Source organism: Bos indicus x Bos taurus, chromosome 6 (assembly GCF_003369695.1).
Source record: "Bos indicus x Bos taurus breed Angus x Brahman F1 hybrid chromosome 6, Bos_hybrid_MaternalHap_v2.0, whole genome shotgun sequence".
Taxonomy (NCBI): domain Eukaryota; kingdom Metazoa; phylum Chordata; class Mammalia; order Artiodactyla; family Bovidae; genus Bos; species Bos indicus x Bos taurus.
This window is the reverse complement of record NC_040081.1, coordinates 31,609,937-31,628,601: the sequence shown is the minus strand read 5'-3', so window position 1 is coordinate 31,628,601 and position 18,665 is coordinate 31,609,937. Positions and strand designations below refer to the sequence as shown.

Here is an 18,665-nt window from a genome sequence, read left to right as displayed (position 1 = left end):
ATGAATACCTACTATACGCCAAGAACTTCATTAGATATTAAGAGATAAAAGAATAGGAAAGGAGGAAGGAATCCTATTCTGAAATAGTTTATGTAATACAGATTGGCATCCGATCTAATAGATTTTGAGTCATTCCTTCCCTGGAATTCTATTAACTTAAGCTTAAAGCTGATATCCTAAAAGGATTCAGGAGTGATCCAATTCTCCTAAAAGATTTGTTCTGGAAATTGGCTGTTTCTGGTGGAGTTATAGCCCTACCAGATATTTTAGCTTTTCCCTTCCTTGGCTTTGACTCCATTCAGAATTCACCCTAAGTTAAACTATCACAGTAAAGTGAATAAGAATATTTTCTCGGATATATTGATTTGACTCTTGATAATTTTTGATTATCCATGTAAATAATTTTTGGAGAAAAAAAAAGCTGAATGCTTTGCTCTTAAAGAAGAACACTTGAGAAAAATTAAGTACACTAAAACATATTTTTTTCATTGCAATATTAATTCTTATTTCATAAATATACTCACTGAAATAAATAATACAAAAATGACAAATAATTTTTAATTTACTTTCTTTAAATTCCTTCAGACTCAGAAAATGTCTGTATAACTTAGTAGCATATTTAGGTAGTACAGGGGACTCAGTTGAGTGTGTGGTAAACTAGTTCTTCATATGATTATTTTTTAAATCAGTTATTTTAACATTTTTAAAAGTCTGCACATTTGAACAGCATAGATTCCAATAGATTATGCAACAGCTTCATATTTTAATAAAGCAGTTTACCTAACAATTTTCTTTTAAAAATATTTCTTAAAAGATTAAATATTTACTTGGCTTCCACTGTTTACATGACATTGTATTTACCACTTTTGAAATGCATCTTCTGGAACGTAGAAGTTCTGTAAATATAAAATAGCTACTTAATCAAGTTTTCATATCACTATCAAACTATTTTTGAGATCAGGTGTCAAAACTAAAACTGCAAGTGAATTTTTTGAGACAGATTGTCTGTTAGCTTCATTCAGAATGGCAGATTCTTTCCTACCAGAAAATTACTTTCTTTTCTCTTCCTCAAATAATAATAGGCAAAATATATTCAATTCAAATTGACATTTTCTCAGATATAGTTTAGTCATTTAGACATCTGAGGACTTCAGCTTTTAGAACTTGTAAAAGGTAACCATCCTTTTTTATGGATTTAAAAATAGTCCTCTCAAAGACTTTGGCTCATGATAGATGACTGTACCATTCCTTATAGAATCATTAGGCTATTAAATTCTAGAATAATATATCTTTATTGTTTTAATTCCTATCACTCATGAATATTAATCTAAATAATTCCTGTAAGGAAAAATGGATTCCTTACATGATTACTTCAGAGAGTGTCTTTTGATGACATTTATAAAATCTCATTATGAGTAAAGGGTATGTTGATGAAGAACTTGGAATCTCCCTACTTCTTTATTTGTAAGTGAGAATTAACAACATCTGAATCAGAATGTAGTTTTTAGCAGAAAATGAAATAATGTGTTAAGTACTTAGTATTTTTCCCAAAATATAGTAGGATCTTAATAAATGTACATTTTTGTTCTAATATGCTGATTTGTAGTTCAGCACTAGTGGAGCGTGTAGAAATAGTAGTATTTGACAAAATATTGATAAATCTCATATTGCTAAAGAAAAAAGACCACATATATAACACAACTTAGTCAATATTATGAGAGTGGTAGAATTTTTCACTGCTTTTTAAAAATCAAGATGCCTATCTGCATAATATTAAAAATTTTTAAACATGTAATATCATTGAATAACAATAAAAATTTATTTTAAACATTTCCTGTTTAAAATTCAGACCTAACATGAAGTTGATAGACACTGTAGACAGTGTTTAATTTTACTTTGTGAGTAGATGGCAGAGAATTAAAAACTGCCCTGCTTTTGCCAGACAGAAGTTTTGGTGGCCAGTGAAATGATACACACTAAAGGAAAAAGATGGCATTTTAAACTGAGAAAAATCATCTTTATGGTACATTAATTGACTGGAAATCCAGGATATTATACTAGATATGGCTGATGGCAGGTGTTATTTTATTTTCAGAAAAATCTTTATTTCATAAAGATCATAAATAAAGGAGGGATTTTAAAGCTAATATGTTCTATGACAAAGAAAATTTGCACTTGTAAATTATCTTTTTCTCTTTCATTATTCTGTGATAATTCTTTGAAACAAACCTAACAAATACTCATTGCAGTCCAATATGTATCCTATGTCAAATCTTTTATTTCTGTTGCTGTAAGAATCTGTCAGAGAAGGCAATGGCACCCCACTCCAGTACTCTTGCCTCGAAAATCCCATGAACAGAGGAGCCCCGTGGGCTGCAGTCCATGGGGTAGCGAAGAGTGGAACACAACTGAGCAACTTCACTTTCACTTTTCACTTTCATGCACTGGAGAAGGAAATGGCAACCCACTCCAATGTTCTTGCCTGGAGAATCCCAGGGACGGGGGAGCCTGGTGGGCTGCCGTCTATGGGGTAACACAGTCGGACACGACTAAAGTGACTTAGCAGCAGCAGCAAGAATCTGTTGAAAGCAATAATATGTTAATTACAAAGACTTCATCGGTTTAAAAGATTTCAGATGGATACCATGAATTACAAACTACCTAACTAAAGGCTGCATTAAAAGTAAAATTTATTTTGATCACATCTATTCTAATTCCAATTAGAATAATGTTCAATTAGAACAGATGTATGTTAAAAATATTATTTTATTATTTTATTTTTTTATTTTCACATCCATAGTTGAGTCAAATCTTAAAGTTTAAGTCTAGAGTTGGATGGTGACTGGGAAAAGGAAGAAGAAAATGCTTTCCTTTGCGTTCTCAAAGGCTTATATGCAAACTAGTAGTAATTTGGATAAACATCACTGGAGTTCATTTTGTATTAATCAATAGAAGTTTTTATCTTTATGTTAAGAACACAATTATATACTAATATATCAGGTCAGCAGTTAATGAACATTTTATCTATTTCTTATCAAAACAAGTCCATGAGTTAACACCAATAGTTCTAAGAAATAATTGGGAAAAGTCTTAAAAAATGATGCCTCCTCTTTCTCTCTCTACTGTCTTAAGAACCCCCTTTTCATTGCTAATATATATATATATATAATTCTTACATTACAACTATCTTCCTATGTCATCAAAGTACCTTGAAATCCATTAATGAATAATTAAGTGTAATAACAGCTTCCTTTGTGACCTTTTCCAATGTTTAGACAACACATAGTTTTCTGAAGTATTCAACATATTATAAACTTATTATAAATAAAAAGTATTCAAGTCCATCACTTCATTTGAAATTATTTAGGCATTCATTAATTATATACATAAATACATATAATTTAAAGCACAGACAGCAACTACAAATGAGTTGATTATTTTAATGAACATGTGGTGTTGTTTCCACTTGGATGTGGGCTAAGCATTAAGCAAATGTATTACAGTAACAGAATCTCTTAGCATTTCCTGATAACAACTCATTAATAGTTTTGTGTTTCTGTTGTGTACTATAACATTTCTAATTCTTCCATTTCTTATCTTATAGGAAATAAATGATGTGGATGTACAGGAACTTGTAAGAAGGTCAATTGGAAGGTTAACCATCATTCGACAGACATTTCCAGTCCCCCAGAATATAAGTCAGCGATGTTTCCGTGGCAACCATCGAATATCTTCAACATTGTGTGATCCAAAGGATCCATTTGCTCAGAATATGGAGGTATATTCTAAGCACCCAGATATTTCTCTAAGGATTTTTTTCTTTTGGTCAGTTGTAGAGAGACATTTTCTGGTGGCATTGCATTCAGAATTCTACATGTTTCCATTTTTGGTCCAGCAATTTCATAAGTCTACTTGGGAAGAGTGCTAAGAATCTGTCTTTGATTGCTCTAAATTTCATTACAGCAAAATATCTATTTGGTAAAAATATAATCAGTAAAGGTTATTCTCTTTTCAGCAAGTAGATCAATAGCATTTCTCATGGTGGAATTTGTGATTGATACTCCTTAATGCTAAACTCCAAATTATTAAGCTAATAAATTTGTTTGCCTTTTCTGGCATAACAAGGATATAGAAGCCTATACCTTTTTATAGATTAATTTCTGGTTGGAAGGACTTCACCAGAAAAATATTTAGCAATCCGAAAATGCAGTAGTGTTATATAAAGTTTATCCAACTCAGATGGGAGATAGCTGAAACATTTGCTATTCAGAATACAACAAAGAATTTGAAAGTAAATGAATACAATCTCTGAGCAGCAAAACGAAAAAAAAAAAAAAAAAAGAATACCAAGTCCCTGTAGCGTACACATAAGAATGCCCTTTTAATACTCATCTGGATCCTATTTCTTTTTCTTAAGGAAACTCCTATCAGAATTTTTTGTGTTATTTCTCTTTGTACTGGCCATCTCAATATGTCAGTTTGAAGGAGGTTTGACAAAGGCAGGCACATCAACTATAATAGGGCATAGGAAGCCCTGTAACGAGGCAAGAAACATAAAAAGAGAAATCAAAGAGATACTCTAATTCAAATATCCTATCAGAGCAGCACCTTCTCTGTAAAACAACTCTACATTATAATACAATCCCAAGTGTATCACTATTGTATATAGCTAGTTTATGAGTTAATATTTAAACAGTAACCCTGAGATACCAATAAAGATTAAAGTCATGGTCAATTTCATAAGTAGGAAGAAAAACATAGGATGTATTTTAGAAACCTATTTCTTCAAAATGTTTAATAGAAATAGTATTTTAGTATTTAGAGATGTTCAGTTTGAAAAGGCAGGAAAAATCATTTTAGGAGAACTAGTTTATTCCTAATAATACTAGATAAATAAGGTGACTTGGCTAAACGGCTTCCTTGTTTGAAAGATAACAGTTTCCCTATTTTTAGTCAGCTTTGAATATTTCAGATAAATGGCCATTTATCTAGCCATTTCTTCATACTTATTACCATCGTGATGCTGGGGCTGCTGCTGCTGCTAAGTCACTTCAGTCATGTCCGACTCTGTGTGACCCCATAGACGACAGCCCACCAGGCTCCTTTGTCCACGGGATTCTCTAGGCAAGAATACTGGAGTGGTTTGCCATTTCCTTCTCCACCATTGCAATGAGCAGTATGTATTTACCCCACAGCTGTCTCCGGAATCATTGCCCACAGAATTTTGCTAGTAGATTTTTAAGCTCCTTTAGAATGAGCTCCCTCCAGACATCATAAAATCACATTAAGTATTTGTCTTTCTTTCTTTTTCCCATCGTACCTACCATGGTGCTTTGCACCTTGGTAAAAATTTGGATCTGAAAGTAATTGATAAGAAAACAGAAGTCAAAGTGAGCCACTCAAGCCTAAACAGGGTTTAAGTTCTCTACTTCCAATGACCTATGTTTTGATATTAATTGGTTCTGAGTATAATTGATGTGGAAATGATAGAATTTTAATTAGAAACATGAAAGAACTTTGATTTAGAAAATCATGAGATATTGAAGGCTGTTTCTGTTGAAAGAGGTAGTAGGTAATGTACAGAGAGGAAAGCAGAAAGGTATTGCACAGTATTTCACAGCATATTCGCCTAACAGCACAATCCTTCTGATTCAGTTGACTTCCTTGAAATCAGGGAACAAATATTTTATTTATCTTGGTATTCCCAGACATATCTAATGAATTAAGGATGTACTGGAAGTAACACTCCTCCTGCCCCATACCTTCATCATACACCCCTCAAAGCTACAGATTGAAGAAAGCTGGAAGATTACTTTTCTTTGTGCATTTATTGTGTATTAGCATCCCTATTATATGTAATAGAATTTGACTAACTGTTTAATATGTAAAAGGAAAACTGACAGAAACTTTTATATGTGAAGATTTATATAATGAAGTGCCTAAATGCTGGGCTCTTGAATTTAAAACGTTCTACTAAAAGCGGAGCATTTGATAAAAAGTCTGGCCTTGGTGTATGTTTTATCTCACTGAAGTTAAAGAAAATAACAAGAAAAGTACTTATAAAATTGAGAGTAAGGGGCTCCCTGGGAGAAACAACCCTCTCTCAACTTGGAGTCCATAGTGCAGATAAAAAGGATCACATGTAGACGTATATCTTATCAGCAGGATCCACCTTAAAGAAAAACTCAGAATAAAAGGTATGAAAATATGATTCTTGTGACCTCTGAAAATAGAAACCCAGCAGTCACAATAATCTGTACAACAGAGGAAAAGAGGGTACATCTAGAAAAGACGGTGAGCATCTAGAGATCTCTGGCCTGTTACATGTTTTAGTGTACACAGAAAGGGAAGTAATATTTTGTTGCTGTTTAGTCGCTCCGTCGTCTCACTCTTTGTGACCCCATGGACTGCAGCACACCAGGCTTCCCTGTCCTTCACCATTTCCGAGTATTTGATCAAACTCATGTGCATTGAGTCAGTGATGCCATCCAACCATCTCATCCTCTTTCATCCCCTCCTCCTGCCTTCAATCTTTCCCAGCATCAGGGTCTTTGGCAATGAGTCGGTTCTATGCATCAGATAGCCAAAGTATTGGAGCTTCAGCTTCAGCAACTGTCCTTCTACTGGGGAAGCCTAAGTAATATTTAGAAAGAACAAAAGCCAAGTTTCCTCAATCTTTAAATTAGTGCCAGAAAGACTAAAATTCAGAATTAGCTGAAGTTGCAAAATAAATGTCAAAGATACCTTTCAGCTAGAAACAGTTTTTAGCAATATATGAAACAAAAGGAAGTAAGCCATTTACTGCTTGATGAAATTAATGTTGTCTCCCCAGGTGGCATGGTGGTAAAGAATCCCTCTACCAATGCAGAGATGCAAGAGATGTGAGTTCGATCCATGGGCCAGGAAAATCCCTTGAAGTAGGAAATGGCAACTTATTCCAGAATACTTGCCTGGGAAAGCCCATGGACAGAACAGCCTGGTGGGCTACAGTCCAAGGGGTCGCAAAGAGTCAGACACAAATGGAGCACACACACAAAACTAATGTTAGTTTGGATACTAATGGAGAGAAAATAGAAACATTCAAATCCTTTTGCTTCTGTTTCTCCATCTTAAAATTGGAAAGACTAGATAAAAGTCATTTAAAGGAAAGTAAATCATTAGATCAGAAGGAGCAGGTGTTGGGAGGTGGTTAGAGTATGCCTTACTGTTCTAAAATGAGGCCGGAAAAATAATTTCTCAGAGCAGTTAATAAAGCTGTAGATAAGATCACAATGTTGTAATTTAGAAATATTAGAGAAATACTTAGGAAGAGAACAAGGCATTGGTATATTGTCCCAGTTTTCAAAAGGGAGGTAGAAAGATTCTGAAACAAGTGTTTAACACAGTAAAATTAATATTCAGATACATTGCTGTTGTTCAGTTGCTCAGTTCTGTCTGATTCTTTGTGACCCCATGCAGTGCAGCATGTCAGGCTTCCCAGTCCTTCACCATCTCCCGGAAGAATATACTATTAAATACATGGGTTGAGGAACATTAAACAAGATAATAGGACTTCCTTAAGAACAGGCATCACCGAAGCCTACTTAATATTTTTTTTTAGATTTAGATATTGTCGTAAATCTTTTTATTCTTTGTTGATTTTAATATAGTGTTTGAAAAATTTTCCTTTTAGGAAAATATTAAAATGTTTGTAAATTAATGTCACTCAAACATTTTCACCAAAGACTACTAAGAACAAAAGATAGTAAGCATTTTGGCTTCAGGTTTTTTAAAAAGTTCAAAACATAGTCTTATTATTGTCTTTAAAAGTTATACAATATATGGGTTTCTTTAAAATTAAAAGTAATATAATTTGAATCAAAATTGCTGGGAGAAATATCAGTAACCTCAGATATGCAGATGACACCACCCTTATGGCAGAAAGGAACTAAAGAGCTTCTTGATGAAGGTGAAGGAGGAGAGTGAAAAGGCTGGCTTAAAACTCTGCATTCAGAAAACTAAGATCATGGCATCTGCTTCCATCACTTCATGGAAAATAGATGGGGAAACAATGGAAACAGTGTGAGACTTTATATTCTTGGGTTCCAAAATCACAGCAGATGGTAACTGCAGCCATGAAATTAAAAGATGCTTGCTCCTTGGAAGAAAAGCTATGACAAACCTAGACATCATATTAAAAAACAGAGACATTACTTTGCCAGCAAAAGTCTCTGCAGTCAAAGCTATGGTTTTTCCAGTAGTCATGTATGGATGTGAGAATTGGACTATGAGAAAAACTGAGTGCTGAAGAATTGATGCTTTTGAACTGTGAGTGCTGGAGAAGACTCTAGAGAGTCTTTGGACTGCAAGGAGATCGAACCAGTCAATCTGAAAGGAAATCAATCCTGAATTGGAAGGACTAATGCTAAAGCTGAGGCTGCAATATTTTGGGCATCTGACGTGAAGATTTGACTCATTAGAAAAGACCCTGATACTGGAAAAGATTGAAGGAGGGAGAAGAGGGGATGACAGAGGATGAGATGGTTGGATGGCATCACTGACTCAATGGACATGAGTTTGAGCAAGCTCCGGGAGATGGTGAAGGACAGAGATGCCTGATATGCTGCAGTCCATGGGGTCGCAGAGTCAGACACAACTGAGTGATTGAACAACAACAACAACATCTCAACTAGTAATCAGCTAAACTACTTTGTTTTGTGTTCAATTCTTCAGGCAAAGTTCATAAGCCTAGAACATGGCCCAGATGTATTATGTAGCTTTGAGGACCTTTAATATTTACAGCTTCTCACCAGAGTTTCTCTTACCCTCAGTTTAGTAAGGATGGAACTAGTGGAATAGTAAAACCACACTGATAGGCATTCTACTCTTGAAGTGCAAGGAATTCTCTATAGTTATCCAAAGAGTCTGTCTTTGGACCTAGGGCTTCCCTTGTGGCTCAGCTGGTAAAGAATCCACCTGCAATGCGGGAGACCTGGCTTTGATCCCTGGATTGGGAAGATCCCCTGGAGAAGGGAAATGTTACCCAGTCCAGTATTCTGTCCTGGAGAATTCTATGGACTGTATAGTCCTTGGGGGTCCCAAACAGTCGGAGATGACTGAGCAACTTTGACTTCACTCAGACCTAGTATTTTCAAAATTTTTAAACTACACAAATTAAAATGAATAAAATACGTCTATCAGATATGTTAATGAGATAAAGCTAGAAGAGAAAGCTTATATTTTCTTACATCAATATTCAAATTGTTAACAGTCACTGAATAATATGCCTAAAATTTAAAATATGATAGATAGAAAGTGTAGATTCAAAGTCAGTTACATGAAGTCCAGATGGATGAGACATGATTTGACAGTTTAAGGCTGTTAAAATGAAGGCAAACTTGTTTTGAACATAGCAGAAGTAATATTTGCTCCAAACCATTCTATGTTATCTCAGTCTCTGTGTCAGAAGCATTTTGTTAACATCAAGAAAGATAACATTTTATCCACATCTCTCCTAGTCAGTTCGCATCTGCAAATAAAGTTAGTTCTGAGTATTAAACTTTCAACAGAAACACTGAAAAATAAGAGAAAGACAGAGGAAGAATGCTGAGATGAAGAGCTGCCTAGAAATTATACCAGGCAATCAACTACTAAAGGAAGGAGAATGTTTCAGAGCACGTCAAAGAAGGTGTCAGACATTGGAAAGTTGGCATGTAGAGGAGGTTAGTGTTGATGGTTCAGTAAAGTCGAAAACAAATGTTGTTAGAGCAGATAGAAATGACTGGTCAAATGGTGGGATGCTGACATTTAAGATGTTAGAGGAGTTGTTCATTTGTGTCTAATAAATAGTCACTTGTTCTTGTCATACCAGAGTAGAAGCAAAGTTCATCTGCTAAAAAGTGACCAAGAGGTCAGTAGGTAATGGCAGAGAGGGGCTGTAATGTGTGCCATGGTAAAGAGCACAGACCTCAAAGGAGAATAGGAATTTGCTAAGAAAGAAGTAAAAGAAGGGATAATGGAAAGCTCAGAGAATGTCATCTCCCCCTTTTGATTCTGCAGTTTGGGATGTGAGCAAACAAAGAGAGGCAGTCATTTGTCAAAAACACTTGTCACGTATTGACTACAAATCACTGACCTTTCAGTCCAGCATGGATGCTAAAGTGCATGCCTCTAGATATGCAAAGGAGACTATGCCATAAGAAGTGTCACCAGTTGTCAGATCGCTCACATCTTGACTTCTGTTAAACCTAACTGATGTTAAACTAGACTTTCTTTTCTTTGACTTTCTTTCTTTGACAACTATTTATCAAAAACCAAATATGTGCTAGACTCTGGGCTAAGTCAAGAGGAAATAAAAAATAAGGGAAACAAAAAGTGCAAAAAGCAAAAATATTGCAATATGAGCCCCAATCCAGAAGGAACTTATATTCTGTGTGAAAAGCAATTTAAAAGAAGTCTTGGCATTCTGATATGCTTCAATAGAGATATGCACTGAGTGTTCCGAGAGATAAAACAAGAACTGCCCACCTAGCCTGGGAGTGGGGAGAATCCTGAGAAGCTGTCAGGGTAGGATTCACCCAGCCTGTGACCCATGGATTGAGTACGAGAGAACGTTAACTAGTTAGAGACAGATAAAGAGACTTCAGAGGATGTTCCCACAACTATCTCATCTACACGCTTGAAGCAATCAGTCAGAGGGTGAAACAAAATAAAGTTAGATTGCTTAGAGCAAGAGAGTTTGAGGCAGTGGAGTCATGAGAGGTTTTAGAAAAGGTCAAATTATTGTAGATTATTGAGAAATATCCAAAGATTTGCCCCAGACTTTTGGATACGACTCATTCATCCTTCACGTTTCTTCTAGATTTCCCTTTTGGGTATTCAGTCTGATTCAGATGAAGTTCATTCCATCAGCTACTTTTAACTTCAAGCATTACTCTTCATTCATTGCCAGTTACAGGCGTTTCTCTAGGAATTATCTGATGGGGTGGGGGCCAAGATGAGAATGGCCTGTCCAAATATTTCCTTATAAAGAACAAACTGATATTTCATGTGGTGCATAAGAGTGTTGAAAGTCTCTTTAAAGGAAAGTCTGCAAAAACAAGTGGTTAAAGATTTACCTAGTTAGAAAATTCAAAGGCACTGTTAGGAAGTGCTTATTAACAGTTGTTCAAATTCTCATCATCCTAATAGTTGAAGTTCAGTAGCATGCTGTGATGTGGGCAGAAAATTTCATAAGATTCCTTCATGATTAATTATAAGCAAAGGGCAATCAAAGTACTGTCCCCTTTATTTCAAGAAAAAATGTGATAACAAGATTCCTAAATATCTGAGAAGACTTACATGCTTAAAATGGATTTATTCTTTATAGCTATGTTGAGTTCTCATTTTTTATTTTATATTGATTTTTTTTTCTTCAGAGAGGAAATGATATAACATTAAACCACTGTTGTTGACCTTGGATATCTCATGGTATCTGTATTTTTAAAATGTTATTTCTAAATTATTTAAAAAACATTGGTAATTAACAGTGAGGACAGTGATTCTGGCAAACTGTAAGAGTGCAATACAGTGTATCAAATATTTGTGTGATTTATTTTAAAATCTATGTAGAGGGAAGTTAATATGATTACCTTAGAAGAAGAAATCATTAATATAAACACACATTCACAAACAGCAGTTTATGGTATTTGTCTTATTAATTGCAATGCACCTGTATATAATTTTGTATAGACCCTTGGCCATTGTAATGTTTATGAATGGTGCTGTTTCCTCTCACTTTTTCATTACTGAATCGCCATAGACACAAACATATAGGCAAATGGTGACATCCGGCACCTATGACACTCATCTTCCATGTAAAATCAAGTGGATATTTCTCCATCTGAAAAACCAGAATGCAAAAATATGACATCTTCAGAAAATGTATTATTCATTTTCCCTTCCAATCTTAAGCCCTTAGATCCTTACTTCCTCAGAAAGAAATAAGGACCAGTGATTTTCTAAGGTCTGACACTAACAGCCTTGCCTCTGTCGAAACTCCTCTTTTTTATCATCTCTCTCACACCTAAATAAGCTGAAAAAGCAGTTGAGGCATACAATCAGACAAGACTTCATTCTCAATCGCAAAATTGCCCAGGAAATGAAAAAAAGGAAACCTTCTGCTTAATAAATAACCCTGTAAACCAGCTATCTATGACATGAACAGAAGCAACGGAGCTGATACTTTTCTCCTTATTCTTGATGGTTGGCATCTCTGATTCTGATGATTACTGTCTAATGTCTTTTCAGATTTCAAACCTTTACATATATGACACGGTGCTTCTGCTTGCTAACGCTTTTCATAAGAAGCTGGAGGACCGGAAGTGGCACAGCATGGCTAGTCTGTCATGTATCAGAAAGAACTCCAAGCCCTGGCAGGGAGGGCGCTCCATGCTGGAGACCATCAAGAAGGTAACTTCGAACTAGCATTTCTTTTTTCAAAATTCATCCGTTAGTTTGTTGTCATTGTTGTTAATTTTATTTTTTTTTATTGAAGTATGGTCGATTTTACAATGTTGTGCCAATCTCTGCTGTACAGCAAAATGACACAGTTATACACATATACACATTTCTTTCTTTAATAAACTTTTCCTTTATGGTTTATTACAGGATACCGAATATAGTTTCCTATGCCATACAGCTGTCTATCCATCCTATATATAATAGTTTACATCTGCTAATCCCAGATTCCCAATCCATCCCATTCCCACATCTCTTACCCCCTGGCAACCGTGTGTCTGACTAGCATTTTGGTCTTCCTAATTTTTATGCAAAGAGAAACAATAAGTCATTGATAAGATATATTTTAGGATTTTTTTCTTCACTAATATTGCTGCCTATGCAGAGCACAAAATAGTGCAATGGATAAATTAAATATTAAAAAAAAAAAATCAAGGGCTTCCCCAGTGCCTCAGTGGTTAAGAATCTGCCTTGCAGTGTAGGGGACACAGGTTCGCTCCATAGTTCAGGAAGATCCCACATGCCATGGGGCAGTTAAGCCTGTGAGCCACAACTACTTTACCTGTGCTTTAGAGCCCTCGAGCCGCAACTACCAATCACACCACAGCTAGAGAGTAGCCCCTGCTCTCTGTAACTATAGGAAAAAACCCACACAGCAACAAGGACCCAGCACAGCCAAAAATAAATAAAATCGAAATAAATATTGAAAAATTTCAAGGTCAGAAAACAACATGTCTATGTGATTTATTTATTCAAAAGGAAATTTTCTGCAGATAAAAAATTAATCATTGAAATATTTTATTTCACCTTCATTGTATCATTAGTGTCAGAGATGCTCAAATTATTCAGTATCTGTCACAAAGTACAGAAAGTCATTTTTTTTCTCTATCATCCCCTGAAAAAAATAAACACTAGATCTAGGTGTTTTTCAGTTAGACGACATGTGGTAAAACATTGGATGTGATCTTTAATTTGCCTTACAATAATAATATAAGTCATAAACAGTCAATATTTTGGTGCATTTGTGAGCTATGTGGGGGTACTTGATGGCATTCTTCTTCACTGTCAGTGTGGTATTTAGCCTGCCTGTGACCTGCTTTAGCTCAGCTACCCGCTCCGTTCCCAGAAGGCAGTTTATGTTGCTTAGCTCCTCTCACAGTTATAAGCATCCAGCAGTTTATTAGCCTCTTTGTCATGTCATCCTTGCTGGCATTTTCCATTTGTCTCACACAGCTTCTCGGATTTAAAATGAAATGATTAATAAAACAAACAAATTTCCCCTGTACCCTTTACACAAAGGAGACAGTCATTTGGAAGTTTATAGTCTTCATTTTATGCATCCTTTTTCTTACTGCAAGCATTTGCCTTTTTTCCTGAAATAGTAAAAGAAATAGCTAGTCAAATGAAATATGAAGTGTTTAGAGATGCCAGAGAAAAATCTAAAAATTAACATTAAAAGGGAACTAGATGTACAAAAACCAGGAAGTGGAGGGAAAAATATGTTTCTCTTAGAGAAAAGCCTGCATTTTCCACTTGATGCTGTATCCTCTTTGCAGAAGAATCACTTTAATGAGAATTTAGGCTCTTATCAACTGAAGTGCTTGAAAATTAAATTCATTGAATACATTTGCAGAGGAGGATTTTTTAAGTGAAAAATGAATAAGTCAAATCTAAACTCAAGGTGTTGCCAAAATCCCCCAGCTCTATTTCTACGGAGAGTTGGCAGGTATGAATCCAAGGGAGGTTGTTGAACATGGTTCCGATCCTGCCAATTTATTAATTCATGCCTTGGCTTGGATGCAGGAACCTGAATATATTCATTCTTCGAAGCTGTCACACAAAGACAGAATAATAGTTTGGGAGGTTGCTTAGGAGACACTTATTTAGTGAAAGTATCTGTAGGAGGGAAGAAGAGACACTATAATATGTAGGTATTTCTTATGGAGCAATTCAATATGTAAAATGTTTCTGTTAGAAAATTTATAATCAAAACAATGATTTTATATGATAATTATGAAGTTTTGTTTGGGAGAATATTTGTATATTTTTTCCTGTAAACTTTCAAGCCAGTAGCATTTTTTTAAAGGAATATATCTATATTCTATATCTAAAGGCTAAGTTTGAATGATATGTATGATAACAAAAGTTCTGTTTCCTTATTTTTTTTCTCACATTTTGAATTAGGCTTGAAAACAGAGTCATGTTTTTCCAATCATATTACTTTGCCTCACCTGAGTGTTTTGGTTATCCCATTTAGATGTCCAGGCTGATGACACTTCACAAAACAAGATAATTTACTACTCGCACAGGACCTCGAATAAAGCAGAGTGGGCCCATGCAGGCCCAGGCTGGCTGGAGCAGAGTGCTGTGAACGGGTGGGACAGTTGTAGTAGTTTAGAGACAAGCTGAGAATAGTTCCCATTTACTTGGGCTGGAGATTTTATAGGCTTAAATTTTCCAGGGGTTTCAAAGAAGGAGATCCATGATGGGCTTTCTTGATCAGCCTGTCCATATGTAGGGCCTAATAAGAAAGGCAGCTTAAAAAGAAGTCAGCTGCTAAACATCACAGATGAGGTCAGGCTCTTTATTTCAATGGGAATATTCTAGTGAAAAAATTCTTAATTGCATTCAAGTAGCCACTGCATGCCTATAATCTGACCATATGCTGTACACTTTACAAAGCCTATGTACTAATATGAGCAGTGCGTTTTCAGTTGCTCTGTCTTGTCCGACTCTTTGCAACCCTTTGGATTGTAGCCTGCCAGGCTCCTCTGTCCATGGGGTTTTTCAGGCAAGAATACTGGAGCAGGTTACGATTTCCTACTCCAGAGGATCTTCTGGACCCAAGGATCAAAAGACAGATTCTTTATTGCTGAGCCATCGGGGATTTCCAGTGCAAGGAGTACAAAGAATTAAAAGAGTGAATGTCTGCCCCTCAATTAATTTGCATTCTCATTATGTGGATGAGATAAAAGGACTTAAAAAAAAAAAACACAATGCATTTGACATGAGCACTATAATGTCCAGTAAGAAGGAGGTGGTGATTTCCAGGGAACTCTTGTGTTGCAGCTTTATAATTTATCTTGTTGTTGTTGTTCTGTCACTAAGTCATGTCTGACTCTTTGAGACCCCATGGACTCTTTGAGACCCCATGGACTGCAGCACACCTGTCCTCCCTGTCCTCACCATCTCCCAGAGCCTGCTCAAACTCATGTCCATTGAGTCAGTGATGCCAACACTTTCTCATCTATCCCATCTTTTCTCTCAACTATCTCATCTTCTGTCATCCCCTTCTCCTGACTTCAATCTTTCCCAGTATCAGGGTCTTTTCTAATGAGTCAGATCTTTGCAGATCTTTGTGGCCAAAGTATTGGAGTTTCAGCTTCAGCATCAGTCCTTCCAATGAATACTCAGGACTGATTTCCTTTAGGATTGACTAGTTGGATCTCTTTCAGTCCAAGGGACTCTCAAGAGTCTTCTCCAACACCACAGTTCAAAAGCATCAATTCTTCGGCACTCAGCCTTGTTTATGGTCCAACTCTCACATCCATACATGACTACTGGAAAAACCATAGCTTTGACTATATGGACCTTTGTCAGCAAAGTAATGTCTCTACTTTTTAATATGCTGTCTAGGTTAGTCATATCTTTTCTTCCAAGGAGCAGGCCTCTTTTAATTTCATGGCTGCAGTACCCATCTGCAGCAATTTTGTGAATTGGTAGAGTGGATATCTCTGTATTTATCTTCTTTTTTCAATAATAAGAGATTAATTTTCAAGTGATCATTTCTTTCAGAGAATATCAGCACCCCCAAGCTGTTGTTATTTATATGGATTTTATAGATTATTTTTGAGAAAGTTATAATTTTTAAAATAATGAGCCTTTCATTCATAGACATGGTATCTATCTATATAGTCATCTTCTTATAACCCTCAGTAAAGATTTATAGTATTCTTTGTATGTGTTTTCATTGTTTCATTGCTGAAATTTTACAAGGTTTTGAATATGCTCACCTGTGTGTATGTGTGTGTATGCACACACTATAATGGATTGGATATGTTTCCATTATATTTTTAAACTAGTTATCGTAGATACAATGAACTGACCTGACCGACTTTTGATATATAACTCTGGATTCTTCTTTCTTTGTAGTTTATTCCCTTATTTTTTAAAATACATATTTATATTATCCTCAAAAAATCCTCAGTACTTAATTCTAATTCTTTAAATTTTTTTAAAGCTTTGAAAAACTATTTTCTTGGGACATTTGGGAACGTAATCTACCAGGTACCCTTGGAGTCCTTCAGGCTTTGGAGCAGTAAACTTCCCTTCCTGCAAGTGAGGGAGCCAGGCTTTCTCTGTGTCAGAGACAATGATGCCAGGATTCTACCCATGTAACAGAGCTGTAGATGAGGCTGGCCAGGCCTGGAACTGGCTGGCAGAGCCCTGTTGCACAGGACATAGTATTTTCCAGCTCTCCTCTGATGCACTCTTCAGGGATTCCTCCTGGTTTTGTTCTTGGTTCACCAAACAACATATGTTACTCTCAGCTCTTAGACAGAGGAAACCCCAACAGTGGTGTTACAGGCATACCCATGAGGCAGAGGCCTGACCTGGGGTCTGCACAAAAGTGTCTGTAGGTAGTTTTGCAGTATGGGCCAACAACAGAAAATAGAATGGTCAGTGAGCAGTTTCCAGGACAAAAACATGTGATTTGAGGAACAGATGTAAATATGGAAACCTGCAAAGCAAATTTTCGGGGTTTTATTGACCTGGCTAAAGATGAAAATATTGCCATCAATACTGTTGAACCTCTATACATACACTTACTTGGGAAAACAATTATTATTAGGGAGCCATTTTTAAATGTAAACTGCGAACACTTAAAATCATTTGACAAAAATCCATACAGACAGCTCACCTGCCTCCCACTATAAGTTATCCTAACATTTAACATGGCTATCAATGAGATCTTTGACAGTTAACCTGACTCAGTCTTAGAACATCAGATTCAAGTAGATCCATTCAGTGTGTTGATTATGAGAAACTGAATCCGGAAGACATCGGTCAGCTTTTCACCATCCGTGTCATGATGATCAGGATGTCCTAGCTGATTCCAGAGACGTACGGGGCCTCCTTCCAGTGTCGGGTGTGCACCCACACTGTCCTGGTAGAGATGGGCCGGGTCAGACCACTGAGCCTGCAAATGTGCCTGCTGCCCCCCCAGTGTGGTGCTGACCCACAACTGCCTTGTGTTCTCTGACAAGCAGAGGATCAGACTCCGAGAGTCTCCTGAAAATATGCTTGCAGGGCAGATGCCTCATGGTGACATCCTTTTGCTCACAATGATATTGTTGACAAGGTTCATCTTGGGGACAGAGTGAACATTACAGGCATCTATCCAGCTGTTCCTATTGAATCAATCCAGGAATGAGTCATGTGAAGTCTGCTGACAGAAGCCTCATTGGTATCATTCATTATCAGAAAACGGAGGCAAAGTGTCTGCATGAAGGAGATAAAGAAGCAGAACAGAAACTTTTTCAGAGAAGCATGTGAAATTGCTTAAAAAACTTTCCAGAAAAACAAGCATTTATAAGAGATTTGCTTCAGCCTCAGGTCCAAGCAATTAAGAACAGAAAGATTTCAAAAAGGAAATCACTCCAGCTTTTCCGGGAAATAGAAAAGGGTTTTAGTCACACAGGAAGAGGCAGATTTCATGCTGAGATCAGCCTCCTGCTGTGTGGCAACCCTGGGGCCAGCAAGTCCCAGCTGCTGCAGTATGGGTACAGCCTGGTTCCCTGGGACCAGTGCACGCCTGGGAAGGGTTTCAGTGATGTTGGCCTGACAGTATATGTAGTGAAAGACCCTGAGAGGGGATGGCTGGTACTGCAGACTGGTGCCCTTTTCCTGAGTGACAGTGGCATATGCTGTATTGATACTTAAGAAGATGAATCAAAGTACAAAACCAGTACTGCTCAAAGTCAGGGAACAGCTGACTCTCCTCATCTAAAAGCTTGAGGTTACTTGCCAGCTCAAGGCATGAACATATATCCTGCTGCTGCTGCTGCTAAGTCACTTCAGTCATGTCTGACTCTGTTCGGCCCCATAGATGGCAGCCCACCAGGCTCCGCTGTCCCTGGGATTCTCCAGGCAAGAACACTGGAGTGGGTTGCCATTTCCTTCTCCAA

At 36.6% G+C, this 18,665-nt stretch overlaps 1 protein-coding gene across 3 annotated transcripts in view; it reads left to right on the top strand.

Annotated features, from left to right (window-relative positions):
• GRID2 (glutamate ionotropic receptor delta type subunit 2) overlaps positions 1-18,665 on the top strand; it is a 1,644,075-nt gene that overhangs the window by 978,163 nt on the left and 647,247 nt on the right. For all 3 annotated transcript variants that reach the window (XM_027544060.1, XM_027544061.1, XM_027544059.1), the window contains exons 6-7: positions 3,605-3,778; positions 12,268-12,429. In XM_027544060.1, coding sequence (XP_027399861.1) covers positions 3,605-3,778; positions 12,268-12,429 — 336 coding nt within the window. The remainder of the gene's footprint in view (positions 1-3,604; positions 3,779-12,267; positions 12,430-18,665) is intronic.